Source organism: Gopherus evgoodei, chromosome 1 (assembly GCF_007399415.2).
Source record: "Gopherus evgoodei ecotype Sinaloan lineage chromosome 1, rGopEvg1_v1.p, whole genome shotgun sequence".
NCBI lineage: Eukaryota > Metazoa > Chordata > Testudines > Testudinidae > Gopherus > Gopherus evgoodei.
This window is the reverse complement of record NC_044322.1, coordinates 359,583,478-359,599,680: the sequence shown is the minus strand read 5'-3', so window position 1 is coordinate 359,599,680 and position 16,203 is coordinate 359,583,478. Positions and strand designations below refer to the sequence as shown.

Below are 16,203 nucleotides of genomic sequence, written 5' to 3'. Positions count from 1 at the left end.
ACACTACCCTCCCCCATTCTCCTAGGCCCTGCTGGCCTCCCCCTGCCCAATTGCCTCGAGCTCCCTTCTGCGGCCCTGCACCCTAGGCCCACCACGCTCCTCGCCTCTTGATCATGGTGCCACCACTAACCGCAGCAGCCTGGGTGGCTGCCCACGTTACCCACTCGTAAGGCCGGCCCTACTGGGCTATTCCCAGGAGAAGACTCCTCATGTCACAGCTTTTCCTCCAGTGATTTTTGTCCATTTTCTGCTGTAAGAGTGGTGTGCAGAAATCTCTCAGCAGCATTTCCCACTGGCATTCCAGTGGAGAGGGTTGACTTGTGGTATTCAGAGCAGTTAGCATTCTATCCTTCCAGCCCTCTGGAGACCCAGCATTTAAAATTCCCCATCCAGCTTGCAGCAGCAATAAAGAAGACTAATGAAACATTGGCTCCTAGCAAGAAGGAGGTATATTATACGAGTGCAAAGATAGTGGGCAGTCACGTTCCAGATTTGCTAACTCAGGCTGCAAATCTCATGAGAATAGCTGAGATCTCCAGTTCCTACACTTCCAGCCCAACCCAGGAAGTGAGAAACTTTCCCCCAATCAGCGATTTAGGCTTTGGATGATGATTCTTGTCTCATCCAGGCTCAGCCACAAGAAAGAAGCCTAGGGGCCAGAGTTTGGATGCAGATCTAGGCTGTCCCAAACCTCAGACATGCTCCGGGGACTTGGACCCATCTCTATCTCATACCTTGCAGCTGCACTTTGCTGTATAATATTCTGATTATTTAATTGACGTAATTTGTCGTGCAGTAGCACCAAGAGAGCTCATTCAAAGACCAGAGCCCCATTACGCTAGGTGCTGTACATACTCATAATAAGAAATCATCCCTGCTCCAAAGTCCCTCCCCTTGCACACAAGTTTGGAAGTAGGTGAACAATTTAACACCCACACTTAAATTTCTGAGCAGATTTGAATGGAAGCAATATTGCTGCTAATAATACAATCCATTGAAACAACCTTTGCAAATTCATACCATTAGCTTAATGGCAAAAGGTAATTGGCATGCAATTGAAGCTGTCCTGTTATATAACCCTGTGGGTTTCTAGGCAGACATCTTCCTCTCGCTGAATGTGACGGGCAACAGGCATGGAGCCTGTATTTTTCATGCTGGTTGAAAAAAGATTTGGATGGAAATCGTCTCAAGCCTAGCAATTCATATTCTAGTCCCATGTTTACGGGGCCCTCCTGAGATGATCCGAGACAATCTAAAACAGCACAGATAATATTAGCATCGCTGGAACACTTTACACTTTCAAACTAGTGTCCAACCATTACTCCATCCTCACAGCGTCTGGGAGGGAGAGAGGTGAATATTATTAGCCCCATTTTATGGATGGGGAAACTGAGACCCAAATGTATTAGAGCAAACATTTTCCAAAGTGACTGGTGATTTGGGGTGTGTATTGGGACACTTAGGGCTGGCTTTCCCCAGTGCATTTGCAGCTGCCATTGAGTTTGACTGGTATCGTGGCTGTTTAGCATCTCGGATAATCTCTGGGCATTGGAGCCACAAAATCAGTGGCCACTTTTGAAAACTCTGTCCTCAGCGAATTGCCTCCGGATACCCTAGTGAGCCAGGGAAAGTTGGGAATCCCTTATGTCCTTTTCTGGGAAGGGATGTACCAGGTTAAAAGATGGGAAACAAAGAGTAGGAGTAAAGGGTCAGGTATCACAGTGGAGAGACATAAATAGCAGAGTCCCCCAAGGATCTGTATTGGGACCAATGTTGTTCAACATATTCATAAATGGTCTGGAAAAAGGGGTAATAAGTGAAGTGATAAAGTTTTCAGACTATACAAAATGACTCAAGAGAGTTGCATCCAAAGCTGACTGCGAAGAGTTACAAAGGGATCTCACAAAACTGGGTGACTGGGCAGCAAAATGGCAGATGAAATTCATTGTTGATAAGTGAAAAGTAATGCACAGTCCCAACCATCCACACAAAATGATGGGGTCTAAATTAGCTGTTGCCACTCAGAAAAGAGATCTTGGAGTTATTGTGGAGAGTTCTCTGAAAGCATCTGCTCAATGTGCAGCGGCAGTCAAAAAAGCAAATAGAATGTAAGGAACCATTAGGAAAGATATAGATAATAAGACAGAAAATATCATAATACCTCTATACAAATCCATGGTACACCCTCACCTTGACTACTGCATGCAGTTCTGGTCACCCCATCTCAGAAAAGATACAATAGATTTGGAAAAAGTACGGAGAAGGGCACCAAAAATGATTAGGGGTATGGAACAGCTTCCATATGAGGAGAGGTTAAAAAGACTGGGACTGTTTAGTTTCGATAGAAGATGATTGGGGGCGGGTATGATAGTCTGTAAAATGACGAATGATGTGGAGACAGTGAAAAGGGAAGTGTTATTTACCCCTTCACACAACAACAGGGGTCACCCAATGACATTAATAGGCAGTAGGTTTAAAACAAACAAAAGGAAGTATTTCATCATGCAACGCACAGTCAACCTGTGGAATTCGTTGCCAGCGTATGTTATGAAAGCCAAAAGTATAACTGGGTTCAAAAAGGGATTTAGAGACATTCATGGAGGACAGGTCCATCAGTGGCTATTAGCCAAGACGGTCAGCGATGCAACCCCATGCTCTGAGTGTCCCTAAACCTCTGACTGCCAGAAGCTGGGACTGGACAACGAGGGATGGATCACTTGATACATTTCCATTTTGTTAATTCCATCTGAATCATCTGGCACTGGCCACTGTTGGAAGACAGGATATTGGGCTAGATGAACCATTGGTCTAACCCAGTATGGCCGTTCTTATGTTCCTGTTGGAGGATTCTTTATTCCATGGTGAGGGAAGTACCCTAGGATTTCCAACTCCCAGATGATTTCTCCTGCCTGCAGCAACCTCTTGTTCCCAAGGCTACCTAGGTGCAGTGACCTGAGCAAAGGGAATGTACCTGGCATGCAATATGACTGCTGCAGCCACTGGTACCCCATATTCTGTCCAATCCTGATCTGGTATCCCACAGCCTACCTGGTAAAGGGGCATGTGATCTTTAACTGCTTGGTCCCCAGGCTGTTTTTGACCCAAAGCTGTTACCCTCCGAAGGCTACCAGGGGCCAGTGGGAACTGAGTTGGAGGATTCAGGCCATTTCCAATGGACAGGTATCCACATCCCAAAAGTCACCACAGAAGAGGTACTAACGGGCAGAGAGGCCAAGAATTAAATGTGCCATGCAGACTGGGCAGCTCTCTCTGCAGAGGTCAGGGTTGAGGTATGTAGGGTTCCATAGTGAGGGAAGCTTGCACGGCTCTGTCCGTAAGTAGAGGACCAGTCTCCAGAGCTGTCCATCTTTTCCTGGGGCTGGGCTTGGATCTTCTCTATGCACCTCCTGCAACACAGCATTGTGTAGCTCCACTTTGTAGCTATGTCATCCCTCAGAACAGGTGCTGCATTCTGATGGCACCAGATGCTTTTAGCCCAAGGCTCAGATAACTCCCCAGTGAAGTGTGCTGCACGTGCAGTGATTCTACCCACTTAAAACTCCCCCAGTAGTTTTGATTGGATATGGGCTGCACTTCCTAGCTAAAATGGCTGCTGTGCACTGCTAAATGCCAGCCATGCAGAATCTGGTGAGACACAGTCAGATGAACCTGTGAGGTTGTGGTGAAGGGGTGATGGCACTGACCCCCTTCTCTTTAGCTGGTGGCAGCCCCCGTGACACAGATTCTCTTCTTGTGTCCCATGGCAATCACTTGCCATGCCACGCGGCTTTGTTGTTAATCTCTGGCTCTGTGTGTTCCCTTTCTCTTAGGTGCACCAGGAAGGAACAGTGCGAGCGCTCCAGCGAGCCTCGGAGATTCGCCTCGGAGATGAAGCAGTGTGTCCGGCTCACCGTGCATCCCAACAACATCTCCGTCTCCCAGTACAACGTGCTGGTAAGCAGGATTGACCCTCATCTCCACAGTGTCTCCTCCTTCCAGGGACGCCTAAAGAGGTCTCATCCTCATTGTCAGTACTATGTCCCTAGTTACCCGTAACCATTCATTGATGCACTCAGGCTCAGTGGGAAGGACTAGCAGCTTTGTTGGTCTGCTGGATGTCTACACAGAACTCACTGTTTCCCTGGGCGCTCCCTGACATACACTGGGGTCTCACCCAGGGAGGAGGCTCTCCACTTTGATTGTTCCCGATTGGGAACATGGAGGGGATCTTTCTTATTCAAGTGTTTGCACATGTGCATTCCACTCACGGTGTGTGCATGCCCCGCACACAGTCATCAGAGATGTTTCTCTCAGTGGTACCCAATGGGGCGGCTTGAGCACCCTCTGCTGCTGCGTGCCACTGTGTGCCAGTATAAAGGGCCCAGCCGCTCCCAAAACCTCTCAGCTCCTTCTAACTGCCTGTGGCAGTCGTTGACATTGCTTGGCTTACCTTAGCAGGTGCTCTCAGGGTGTTCATTGTAAATTAATTGCAGATCAGTTTCTAGAATCATAGCATCTTAGTTAATACTGTAGAGAGTGTACGTTTTCTGTTTTGGTCCCCACTTGGGGATTTTTCCGTTAGTCAGTACCAAGGGGTGTCTCACTCACTGGGCTTCAAGACCTGCACCTCTTGCACGAGGCCAATGCCCGTGAGTGACCCACACTCAAGTACCTTGAAGTGTTTCGGGGAAGCTAATATTCAGGATCATTGCCAAATCTGCAAAGGCCTCACGCCTCAGACAAGGAAAGACAGAGGAGTGTGGGAAAAAGAGTAGAGTGCAGCAGAAACCTAAGCACTCCTCTTCTGTGGCACTGTTGGCTCTGGCACCAAGGCAGGTATCATCGAGTCCGGGGCTTGAGGGAGCACCTTCTACATCTGCAGAACTGCACCATCCCGAGACCATCTCAGTACTAGCCCCACTGGAGAGAGACATTCTGAGCCTGGTATGTCTGGCAGTGCAGGAGACCGCTCTGCTCAGTATCTGCAGACCGAGGAGCACCAGCAACACTGGTGCAGCACTCAATGCTGTGTCAGCCTCAGTTGTCTCAAACTGCACGTCCGTCGGTACCGCTGAAGGGGGAGACTGAAATGTTGGCTGCACTGCATCCGTCTCTGATGAGGCATTGGTCTCTGACACTTGGGAGTGTGGGATCATTGTCACAGGCCTTGGGTGGCAGGCCAGTCCTTGCCCACAGGCAACCTGCCAACCTGAAACATATTCTCACCAGCAACTGCACACTGCACCATAGTAACTCTAGCTCAGGAACCAATCCATGCAACAAACCTCGATGCCAACTCTGCCCATATCTACACCAGCGACACCATCACAGGACCTAACCAGATCAGCCACACCATCACCGGTTCATTCACCTGCACTTCCACCAATGTAATATATGCTATCATATGCCAGCAATGCCCCTCTGCTATGTACATCGGCCAAACTGGACAGTCGCTACGAAAAAGGATAAATGGACACAAATCAGATATTAGGAATGGCAATATGCAAAAACCTGTAGGAGAACACTTCAACCTCCCTGGCCACACTATAGCAGACCTTAAGGTGGCCATCCTGCAGCAAAAAAACTTCAGGACCAGACTTCAAAGAGAAACTGCTGAGCTTCAGTTTATCTGCAAATTTGACACCATCAGCTCAGGATTAAACAAAGACTGTGAATGGCTTGCCAATTAGAGAACCAGTTTCTCCTCCCTTGGTTTTCACACCTCAACTGCTAGAACAGGGCCTCATCCTCCCTGATTGAACTACCTCATTATCTCTAGCTTGCCTGCATATATATATACCTGCCCCTGGAAATTTCCACTACATGCATCTGACGAAGTGGGTATTCACCCACGAAAGCTCATGCTCCAAAACGTCTGTTAGTCTTTAAGGTGCCACAGGATTCTTTGCTGCTTTTACAGATCCAGACTAACATGGCTACCCCTCTGATACTTTCTCTCTAGTCTTCAACTCATCCAGTCAATCTTCAGAGCTGTGGGTCTACTGATCATCATAGACAAGTCTACTCTTTGTCCAGTTCAGAGGATAGAGTTTATAGGAGCAGTGCTGGACTCTACCCAAGCCAGAACATTAAGATTCGAAATGATTTGCTGTCTTGTGGCCGTTTTCAAGGTTCACCCAATCACAGCATCTCGAAATGGTGTGAGGCACTTGGGGCATATGGTCTCATGCACATAGGTAGTCCAACATGCCAGATTGCACCTCAGGACTCTTCAGGTCTCACTGGCCTCCATTTAATCACCAAGTTGACACCGTCTGAACACTGTACTCACTGTTCCCTTGCATGTTCTGACTTCACTAGATTGGTGGACTGATTCACTCAAAGTTTGTATGGGCATTCCTTTTATCCACCATCAGCCTTCACAGACACTGGTGATGGACACATCTGCCTGGTGTTGGGGGTTTATCTGGGCCCTCTCTGAACTCAAGGTTTGGGGTCCTCAAGGAATCTCTCTCTCCATATCAAAGTCAGGAAGCTAAGGGCTGTCAGCCTAGCCTTTCAGACCTTCCTACTGCACATCAAGGGAAAAGCTTGTTTGTTCTCCCAGACAACATGGCAGCCATGTTTTACCTCAACAGGCCAGGAGGTGCTTGCTCTTCCCTGCTTTGTCAGGAAGCAGTTCATCTATGAAACTTTTGCATTGCCCATTCAATCAACCTTGAGGCCTTCCAGGGTGCAGAATGAGCTGGCGGACTGCCTAAGCAGATCATTTACAAGTCACCATGTATAGTCTTTCCAGCTGGATGTTGCCAGAGGCATTTTCCAGCAGTGGGGGACTCCCCAGATAGACTTTTGCAACCAAGGACAACAGGAAATGCCAATAATTTTTCTCTCTGCAAGGCCACAGTCCTGGTTCATCACAGACACTTTCCTGCTACTGTGGATGAAAAAGTTCTACTACACTTTTCCCCAAATCCGACTCATATATAGAGTGCTGAGAATGATCAAGTGGACCAGACCTGGATTATATTAATAGCCCCAGCATGGCCTTGACAGCACTAGTTTTCCACTCTACTGGATCTGTCAGTGGAGGCTCCAATTTCATTCCTGTTGTACCTGGACTTGATCTCCCAAGATCATGGTTGACTGCACCACCCTAATCCGTGGACCCTTCATTTAATGGCCTGCAGGCTCCATGACTAACTTCTAGAAAGGAGTCTTGCTCGGAGCAAGTTCACTATGTCTTGTTAAATAGTACAAAGCCTTCTAGCAGAGCTGCTTACATGTCAATATGGAGGCATTTTTTTGTTTGGTCTTGTCAGTCTGCAGCCTAGCCAATGCAGTCCTCTCCAGCATATCCTGGACTATCTACTGCACCTAAAATAGCAAGCGTTAGTAATATCTTCTATCTAGGTCCACCTGGCAGCAATATCAGCTTTTCATACTCATGTAGATAACTATTCTGTATGCTCTAATGATATGACAATCAGATATGTGAAGGGCCCGGAAAGGTTGTACCCTCAAATAAAGGAACCTATTCTGCCCTGGGACTTGAACCTAATTTTATTGAAGATCATGAGGTCACCATTTTATCCTCTAACAACATGTTTCTTACTGCACCTATCTCTCAACTGTGTGCTCTGACATTTACACCGCCCTGCACAATCTTTTTTAAGGATAAAGTGTGCTTGCACCCTCATCCAAGATTTCTCTCCAAAGTGGTATCGAATTTTCATATTAACCAGTCAATTTACTTACCAAAGCCACATGCCAATAGAGAGGAGCAACATCAGCACACATGAGATGTTAGAAGGGTGCTGGCATTCTGCATAGACATGACTAAACAGTTTTGTTTGTCAACTCAATTGTTCAAGGCCATAGCAGACAGAAGGAAGGATTTCCTGGTCTCTTCACAAAGAATTTCATCTTGGATAACTTCCTGCATTTGTGTGGGATTCAACAGGGATTTCCCTGCCAAGCAAAGTGATGGCACATCCCACAAGATCACAAGCAGCCTCGGCAGCGTTCCTTGCACAAGTCCCTATCCAGGAGATCTGTAGAGCGGCCTTCACACCTTCACATCCTATTATGGCATTATTTGGTACTCCAGATATGATGCTACATTCTGATGAGTTTTACTCCAGTCTGTGTACACATGAGCGCCTCTCCCTCCTCCTACTTTATGAGTCACCTACAGTGGAATGCAATGAGCAATCACTCAGAGAAGAAAAATGAATAACTAATCTTATAGACTCATAGACTCATAGACTCCAGGACTGGAAGGAACCTCGAGAGGTCATCGAGTCCAGTCCCCTGCCCTCATGGCAGGACCAAATATTGTCTAGACCATCCCTAATAGACATTTATCTAACCTACTCTTAAATATCTCCAGAGATGGAGATTCCACAACTTCCCTAGGCAATCTATTCCAGTGTTTAACTACCCTGACAGTTAGGAACTTTTTCCTAATGTCCAACCTAAATCTCCCTTGCTGCAGTTTAAGCCCATTGCTTCTTGTTCTATCATTGGAGGCTAAGGTGAACAAGTTTTCTCCCTCCTCCTGATGACACCCTTTTAGATACCTGAAAACTGCTATCATGTCCCCTCTCAGTCTTCTCTTTTCCAAACTAAACAAACCCAATTCCTTCAGCCTTCCTTCATAGGTCATGTTCTCAAGACCTTTAATCATTCTTGTTGCTCTTCTCTGGACCCTTTCCAATTTCTCCACATCTTTCTTGAAATGCGGTGCCCAGAACTGGACACAATACTCCAGCTGAGGCCTGACCAGCGCAGAGTAAAGCGGAAGAATGACTTCTCGCGTCTTGTTTACAACACACCTGTTAATGCATCCCAGAATCACGTTTGCTTTTTTTGCAATAGTATCACACTGTTGACTCATATTAAGCTTGTGGTCTACTACGACCCCTAGATCTCTTTCTGCCATACTCCTTCCTAGACAGTCTCTTCCCATTCTGTATGTGTGAAACTGATTGTTCCTTCCTAAGTGGAGCACTTTGCATTTATCTTTATTGAACTTCATCCTGTTTACCTCAGACCATTTCTCCAATTTGTCCAGATCATTTTGAATTTTGACCCTGTCCTCCAAAGCAGTTGCAATCCCTCCCAGTTTGGTATCGTCCGCAAACTTAATAAGCGTACTTTCTATGCCAACATCTAAATCGTTGATGAAGATATTGAACAGAACCGGTCCCAAAACAGACCCCTGCGGAACCCCACTTGTTATACCTTTCCAGCAGGATTGGGAGCCATTAACAACTACTCTCTGAGTACAGTTATCCAGCCAGTTATGCACCCACCTTATAGTAGCCCCATCTAAATTGTGCTTTCCTAGTTTATCTCTACGAATATCATGCGAAACCGTATCAAATGCCTTACTAAAGTCTAGGTATATCACATCCACCGCTTCTCCCTTATCCACAAGGCTCGTTATCCTTTCAAAGAACGCTATCAGATTAGTTTGACACGATTTGTTCTTTACAAATCCATGCTGGCTATTCCCTATCACCTTACCACCTTCCAGGTGTTTGCAGATGATTTCTTTAATTACCTGCTCCATTATCTTCCCTGGCACAGAAGTTAAACTAACTGGTCTGTAGTTTCCTGGGTTGTTTTTATTTCCCTTTTTATAGATGGGCACTATATTTGCCCTTTTCCAGTCTTCTGGAATCTCCCCCGTCTCCCATGATTTCCCAAAGATAATAGCTAGAGGCTCAGATACCTCTTCCATTAACTCCTTGAGTATTCTAGGATGCATTTCATCAGTCCCTGGTGACTTGCAGGCATCTAACTTTTCTAAGTGATTTTTTACTTGCTCTTTTTTTATTTTATCTTCTAAACCTACCCTCTTCCCGTAAGGATTCACTATATTAGACATTCCTTCAGACTTCTCAGTGAAGACCGAAACAAAGAAGTCATTAAGCATCTCTGCCATTTCCAAGTCTCCTGTTACTGTTTCCCCCTCCTTACTGAGCAGTGGGCCTACCCTGTCCTTGGTCTTCCTCTTGCTTCTAATGTATTGATAAAAAATCTTCTTGTTTCCCTTTATTCCCATAGCTAGTTTGAGCTCATTTTGTGCCTTTGCCTTTCTAATCTTGCCCCTGCATTCCTGTGTTATTTGCCTATATTCATCCTTTGTAATCTGACCTAGTTTCCATTTTTTATATGACGCCTTTTTATTTTGTAGGTCACGCAAGATCTCGTGGTTAAGCCAAGGTGGTCTTTTGCCACATTTTCTATCTTTCCTAACCATCGGAATAGCTTGCTTTTGGGCCCTTAATAGCGTCCCTTTGAAAAACTGCCAACTTTCCTCAGTTGTTTTTCCCCTCAGTCTTAATTCCCATGGGACCTTACCTATCAGCTCTCTGAGCTTACCAAAATCCGCCTTCCTGAAATCCATTGTCTCTATTCTGCTGTATCCCCTTCTACCCTTCCTTAGAATTGCAAATTCTATGATTTCATGATCACTTTCACCCAAGCTTCCTTCTACTTTCAAATTCTCAACAAGTTCCTCCCTTTTGGTTAAAATCAAGTCTAGAACAGCTTCCCCCCTAGTAGCTTTTTCAACTTTCTGAAATAAAAAGTTATCTGCAATGCAGTCCAGGAACTTATTGGATAGTCTGTGCCCCGCGGTGTTATTTTCCCAACATATATCTGGATAGTTGAAGTCCCCCATCACCACCAAATCTTGGACTTTGGATGATTTTGTTAGTTGTTTGAAAAAAGCCTCATCCACCTCTTCCACCTGATTAGGTGGCCTGTAGTAGACTCCCAGCACGACATCACCCGTGTTTTTTTACCCCTTTTAGCCTAACCCAGAGACTCTCAACACTTCCGTCTCCTATGTCCATCTCCACCTCAGTCCAAGTGTGTACATTTTTAATATATAAGGCAACACCTCCTCCCTTCTTCCCCTGTCTATCCTTCCTGAGCAAACTATATCTATCCACACCGACATTCCAGTCATGTGTATTATCCCACCAAATTTCAGTAATGCCGACAATGTCATAGTTGTATTTATTTATTAGCACTTCCAGTTCTTCCTGCTTATTACCCATACTTCTTGCATTTGTATATAGGCATCTAAGATACTGGTTTGATCTTGCCTCCCAGCTTTGCCCTGACCCTCCTTCCTTTCTGCCATTATAGCCCGTGCTCCCTCCTGTTTCCAACCCATCTCCCAGGTCTTGTTCCCCACTTACCTGTGGGGTTTGCTCACCTCTCCCCGTCGAACCTAGTTTAAAGCCCTCCTTACTAGGTTAGCCAGTCTGTGCGCAAATAAGGCCTTTCCCCTCTTCGAAAGGTGAACGCCATCTGTGCCTAGCAGTCCTTCCTCGAATAGCATCCCGTGGTTGAGGAAGCCAAAGCTCTCCTGGTGACACCATCTTCGCAGCCAGGCATTCACCTCCACGATGCATCTGTCTCTGCCTGGGCCCCTACCTTCAACAGGAAGAATCGAAGAGAATACCACCTGCGCTCCAAACTCCTTAACCCGTACTCCCAGAGCCCTGTAGTCACTCTTGATCTGCTCAGTGTCACACCTCACAGTATCATTTGTGCCCACATGGATGAGTAGCATGGGGTAGTAGTCAGAAGGCCTGATAATCCTCGACAATGCCTCTGTAACATCTCGGATACGGGCTCCTGGCAGGCAGCATACCTCCCGGGATGAACGGTCAGGGCGACAGATGGGTGTCTCCGTCCCCCTCAGCAGAGAGTCTCCAACCACCACTACCCTATGTTTCTTATCAGTGGTGGCAGCAGACCTCCCAGCCTTAGGGGTACGAGGCTTCACCTCCTTAACTGTTGGGGGCGATTCCTTCTCTCCTGTATCAAGAAGAGCATAACAGTTATCTTTTACCACAGCAGGAGGGTTCACAGCAGCGGTGGAGCACTGCCTGCTGCTAGAAGTAACCAGCTGGCTGTGTTCACCCTGAGCCTCCTCCTCCACTGGTGTGTCAGATACACCCTGAGGCATCTCCTCCTCCACTGGTGTGTCAGACACACCCTGCGGCATCTCCTCCTCCACTGGTGTGTCGGTAGTCCTGTGAACTGGGACAGCTACGTCAGCTGTCTCCACATGGATACTGTCCAGGAATTGCTCATGGATATGGATGTTCCTCAGCCTAGCCACCTCCTCCTGTAGCTCTCCCACCTGCTGCCTGAGAGATTCCACCAGTAGGCACCTTTCACATTGGATGCCATCCCCAGCCTGGATATCAGTAAGTATATCTTGCATAACTGTTGTTCTTGGAGATGTGTTGCATGTGTCCATTCCACCAACCCCTTCCTACCCCTCTGCTTTGGAGTTGCTCAGCAAGAAGGAACTGAGGGAGGTCAGGGATGGCTGGGCCCTTTGCACCAGCATGCATGGGCACATGGCACCAGAGGGCGCTCGAGCTTCCTCGACAGGTACCACTGAGGGAAAAATTTCCATGACTGTGCATAGGGTGGTGCACATCACGGGTGGAATGGATGCATGCAGCACATCTCAAAGAACAACAGTTACAAAAGGTTAGGAACTATTTTCTCCAGTTCATTGTGAAGAGCTGAATGCAGTTCTGAAGAGGAACCACAGAGCCATCAAAGAGGAATGCTTCACCCATTGCAGCCAACTTCTTTACCTCAGACACCAAAGATATTGGACTCTATAGCCGTGTGCAAAATATGGGCAATTGGCATTGGCTGTCTTAGAATTCAGCTTCTAGGACTGCAGTGGGGAGGCGTGCTAGGACCATTTAATGTACTTCAATTTCCCTTCACTTCATGGACCAGGGTCTCTTTCTTGAACTACCAAAGCACCCAGGCCTGGTACAATTTCAACACTGAACACCCCAGAGCAGAGGTATGGGGATGCTAGAAATAGCAGCTTGCAGCCCATCTCTGCCAGGGTTTATGCTTTGCTGCATTCAACTCCCTCTCTTCCTCGGTGCTAGATGTGGCCCCTGTGGCAGAGAGCTATTAAAGGCAGCAGGACAGTTATGATGCCAGTGGAGCAACGAGTGTTTCTGTTCCTTGTGGAAAGGCCTTTTCTAGGGACAAGAAGAGAGTTCATTGTAAAGGACTCATTCAGTTTCCAACCTGTCAGCAGTGCCCATTATATTGGAGTTTTTGTGTTGTGAACGTGTGCCCAGTAGGAACTGAACTGGGGCCTATTTTATACAGGCCACTGAACAGCTGCCACATGGTAACTCTTTCTGGTCATATTGACCTGGGCTGGATTTGAACTCACTGCCTAGAAATGTAAAGCTCCATCTCCCTTCCATGTTCCTTTGAGCCAGTCAGTAGCTCCCCATTCTTTGTGGGCGCAGTGGAGTGCTCAAGGTCCACTAGATGACCATCCCTCAGGTATTTAGGGTTGGGTATTTGAGGTCTATTTTTTAGCCTGTATGTCCAGTCCCTGTACTTTGTTTCCGCCTCTTACCTTTCCTGTGACTTAACCTTCCCAGGTGTACAACAAAAGTGATCAGAAACATCATAAATTGTTTGTTCTTCTGGGAGTGCAACTTATTATTTTTAGTTCTCTCAATAGTCTTTGAATTCTCCTATGTTAGAATAATGACTGCCTCAGGGTTATTGAGTCACCATGGCAGTGCAAGTCAGCCCAGAGCTATTCTTGTCCTCAGCATATTGCTGTCTGATGGCCCATATGAACTGAGTTGCTGGGTCTCAGTCAGCTCCTAGTGGACTGGTGTCCACAGCACAGTAACCACCATCTCAGATGGTTTATTGGCAAACCCTAGCACAAGTCAAAGACTGATTGGACCATGGAGACTACACTGAGTTTTGGGCACTTCTGGTTAGGGGAGAGCCTGTTCTGCAATCATGCCAAGTTCTTCCCTGACGTGAGAGTAAGGAATGTGCCTGTTTGCTCAGCTCATGCTCAGACCTATGGAAGGTATTGTCCACATGGCAACATTGACTCTTTGGCAGCAGAAGTGCCCAGGAAATTGGGAGTCACATGTGGGTCTGGCTCAATCCTAGGCTGTTACTCATGGATTGTGTGAGAGGAGAAAGGTGCTAGAGAAGAGGGCATTCTCTACCCACTGCAGGGGCTCCAAAGCAGGAGCTTTTTTTGTTCATCGGTGGCAGCTCCAGGCTTGTCACATTTGTGCCCAAGCTTTTCAGGCCTTTTCTTTAGTGACTGTGCTCGGAGAAGTGACAAATCTGCATTCTGCATTTTACACACTTGTGAGCAAGTTCCCTGCCTGGGGCAGCGGCCTGGTGAGAGCTCCAGCCTTCCCTTCCACTGCTGGTCCGGGTGCATTGGTGGGAGGGAGGAAGTGACAGAGGTGGAGCCATTCAATAGAAGCACTATGTGTTGTCCCGGGAACAAGCCCACCCCAGTCCTCAGGGCTTCTCCCTCTCCCCTCCCATAACTTGGCAGAAACAAACTGCTCTCCTTAACCAGGCAATGAATTTACAGGTGAATTGTAAAACTGGTCAGACTAATGGTCCCTCTCTTCTGCACTGTTGCTGTCTCTGAGGTGGTTAATGCTGGATGCCTTAGGGGAAGGCATATAAATCCCATAATGAACCTCACTGGGTGATGAGAACATACCATGGGAAGGCAATGAGTGGAATTTTTGTTCCCTCCTTCTACTGCTTCATGGATGGGCAGAGGAACAGGTCCATTATGCCGGTAGCTGCGCTCCCGCTGCATGTGATTGAGTCTTAGATGAGACTCAGACTGTCACGGACCTCATGCTCAGAACTAGCTTATGTAATGGGGGAGCATGTAATACTCTGGTTGAGCATATGTGATCATGTCACCCTCTAGTGGTTGGCCCCAGCAAGGATAAGGCTCTGGTATTTACTAACCATGAGCGAAGTAATGCCTTGGATCGCTGGCAGGGGGCTTGTGCTACTAGTGTGGAAGTAACCTGCTGCCACTGTTGGTGTCTGTATATTTGTGGCCATGGTTTGTTACCCTGGCATGTGGGGGTGGTGGGGTGGACGCAGCTGACTGAGAGCAGAGTTATAATTAGAATCATAAGCAGGACCTCATATAAAATGGATCTTCCATTCCAAATGGTAAGAAACCCAGTGAGGCTTTGTGAGACGTGAACGTCCTGGAAACCAGCTGTTTGATTTGTTTATTTCATTACACTTTATTAGTGGCAAAGCCAGTGGATGTCAGGGATTCCAGAGTGTCCTTTTAATTATGATGCTAGTGCCCTAACCCATCGTGACCTCGGGGCCTGCTGCTCCTGTAACCGAGTGATCAAACGGGGCAGGCATTTCTGAGTTGCCTGTAAAAGTGAAGTAATTCAGCTGGCCCACTAGCGGGAGTGGATGCTGGTGACTTACTGAAGGCTGTAACTGGACTCTCTATACACAGGAACTTGTTGGTGACAGAGAGCTCCCTCTGCTGGTGATGCTAGGAGAGGAGGCGTAGAGAGTTAGACTGGAGCGCTACAGTTTCTCTGTAGTCCGCAGAGTGCCTCTTGTGAGTAATAGTCACCTTCCTCAGAAACCTTGTGCCAAGGGGCCAGCAAGCCCCAGTCTTCACAGCCTATTCCAAAGACTCCCTTGCCAATATTACACCTGCATGACCGATGTCGAGCACGCCACGCCACTGACCCGACTTGAACTCACCCTGCACGGTGAAGCAGCAGCCACCGCCCCTGCATAGCCACACGCCACTTGTGTTTACATCTGCATTCCATCCCCCACTCCCCAGAGTCACTGCTTTCTGTTGAAGGAGGATCCTTTATCTAGCAAGAGGCTCTTTGTCCAACCTCTCCAGTGTAATTCTCTTCTGCTGGCCTCATCTGTCTGTCATTGAGCTCAGCACTCTCTTTCGCTCTCTCCTGCCCCCTTTGCTTGCAGCTGGTCTTGGAGACCTACAACGTCCCTGAGTTGTCAGCAGGGGTCAACTGCACCTTCGAGGACCTTTCCGAGATGGACGGCTTGGTGGTGGGGAACCAGATCCAGTGCATCTCCCCAGCTGCCAAGGAGGTGCCCCAGATCATCATGGAGAACGGTGAGTGTCTCAGGCCTTCCCTAAGTGAACACTGGGGTGGGTGCGCTGCTTCCCTCTGACCTGCTGGTGAGAGCACAGCAGCTGGGAGAACAGCACATTATTGGTTGGGCATGTGTCCGTACAGGCCCTAACGGTGCTGGTGTAGCAACAGCACATTTACGAGCATTTTGTCCAGTCCAGTCTTATCCATCTCAAATGATGGGGCTTGCATCCCAGACCAGTACATCTCCGTGTCAGGT

At 47.4% G+C, this 16,203-nt stretch overlaps 1 protein-coding gene across 3 annotated transcripts in view; it reads left to right on the top strand.

Annotated features, from left to right (window-relative positions):
• The window catches only part of PLXNA4 (plexin A4), a 667,362-nt gene that overhangs the window by 471,610 nt on the left and 179,549 nt on the right, over positions 1-16,203 (top strand). For all 3 annotated transcript variants that reach the window (XM_030574789.1, XM_030574885.1, XM_030574977.1), the window contains exons 6-7: positions 3,831-3,954; positions 15,811-15,964. In XM_030574789.1, the coding sequence (XP_030430649.1) occupies positions 3,831-3,954; positions 15,811-15,964 (278 nt within the window). The remainder of the gene's footprint in view (positions 1-3,830; positions 3,955-15,810; positions 15,965-16,203) is intronic.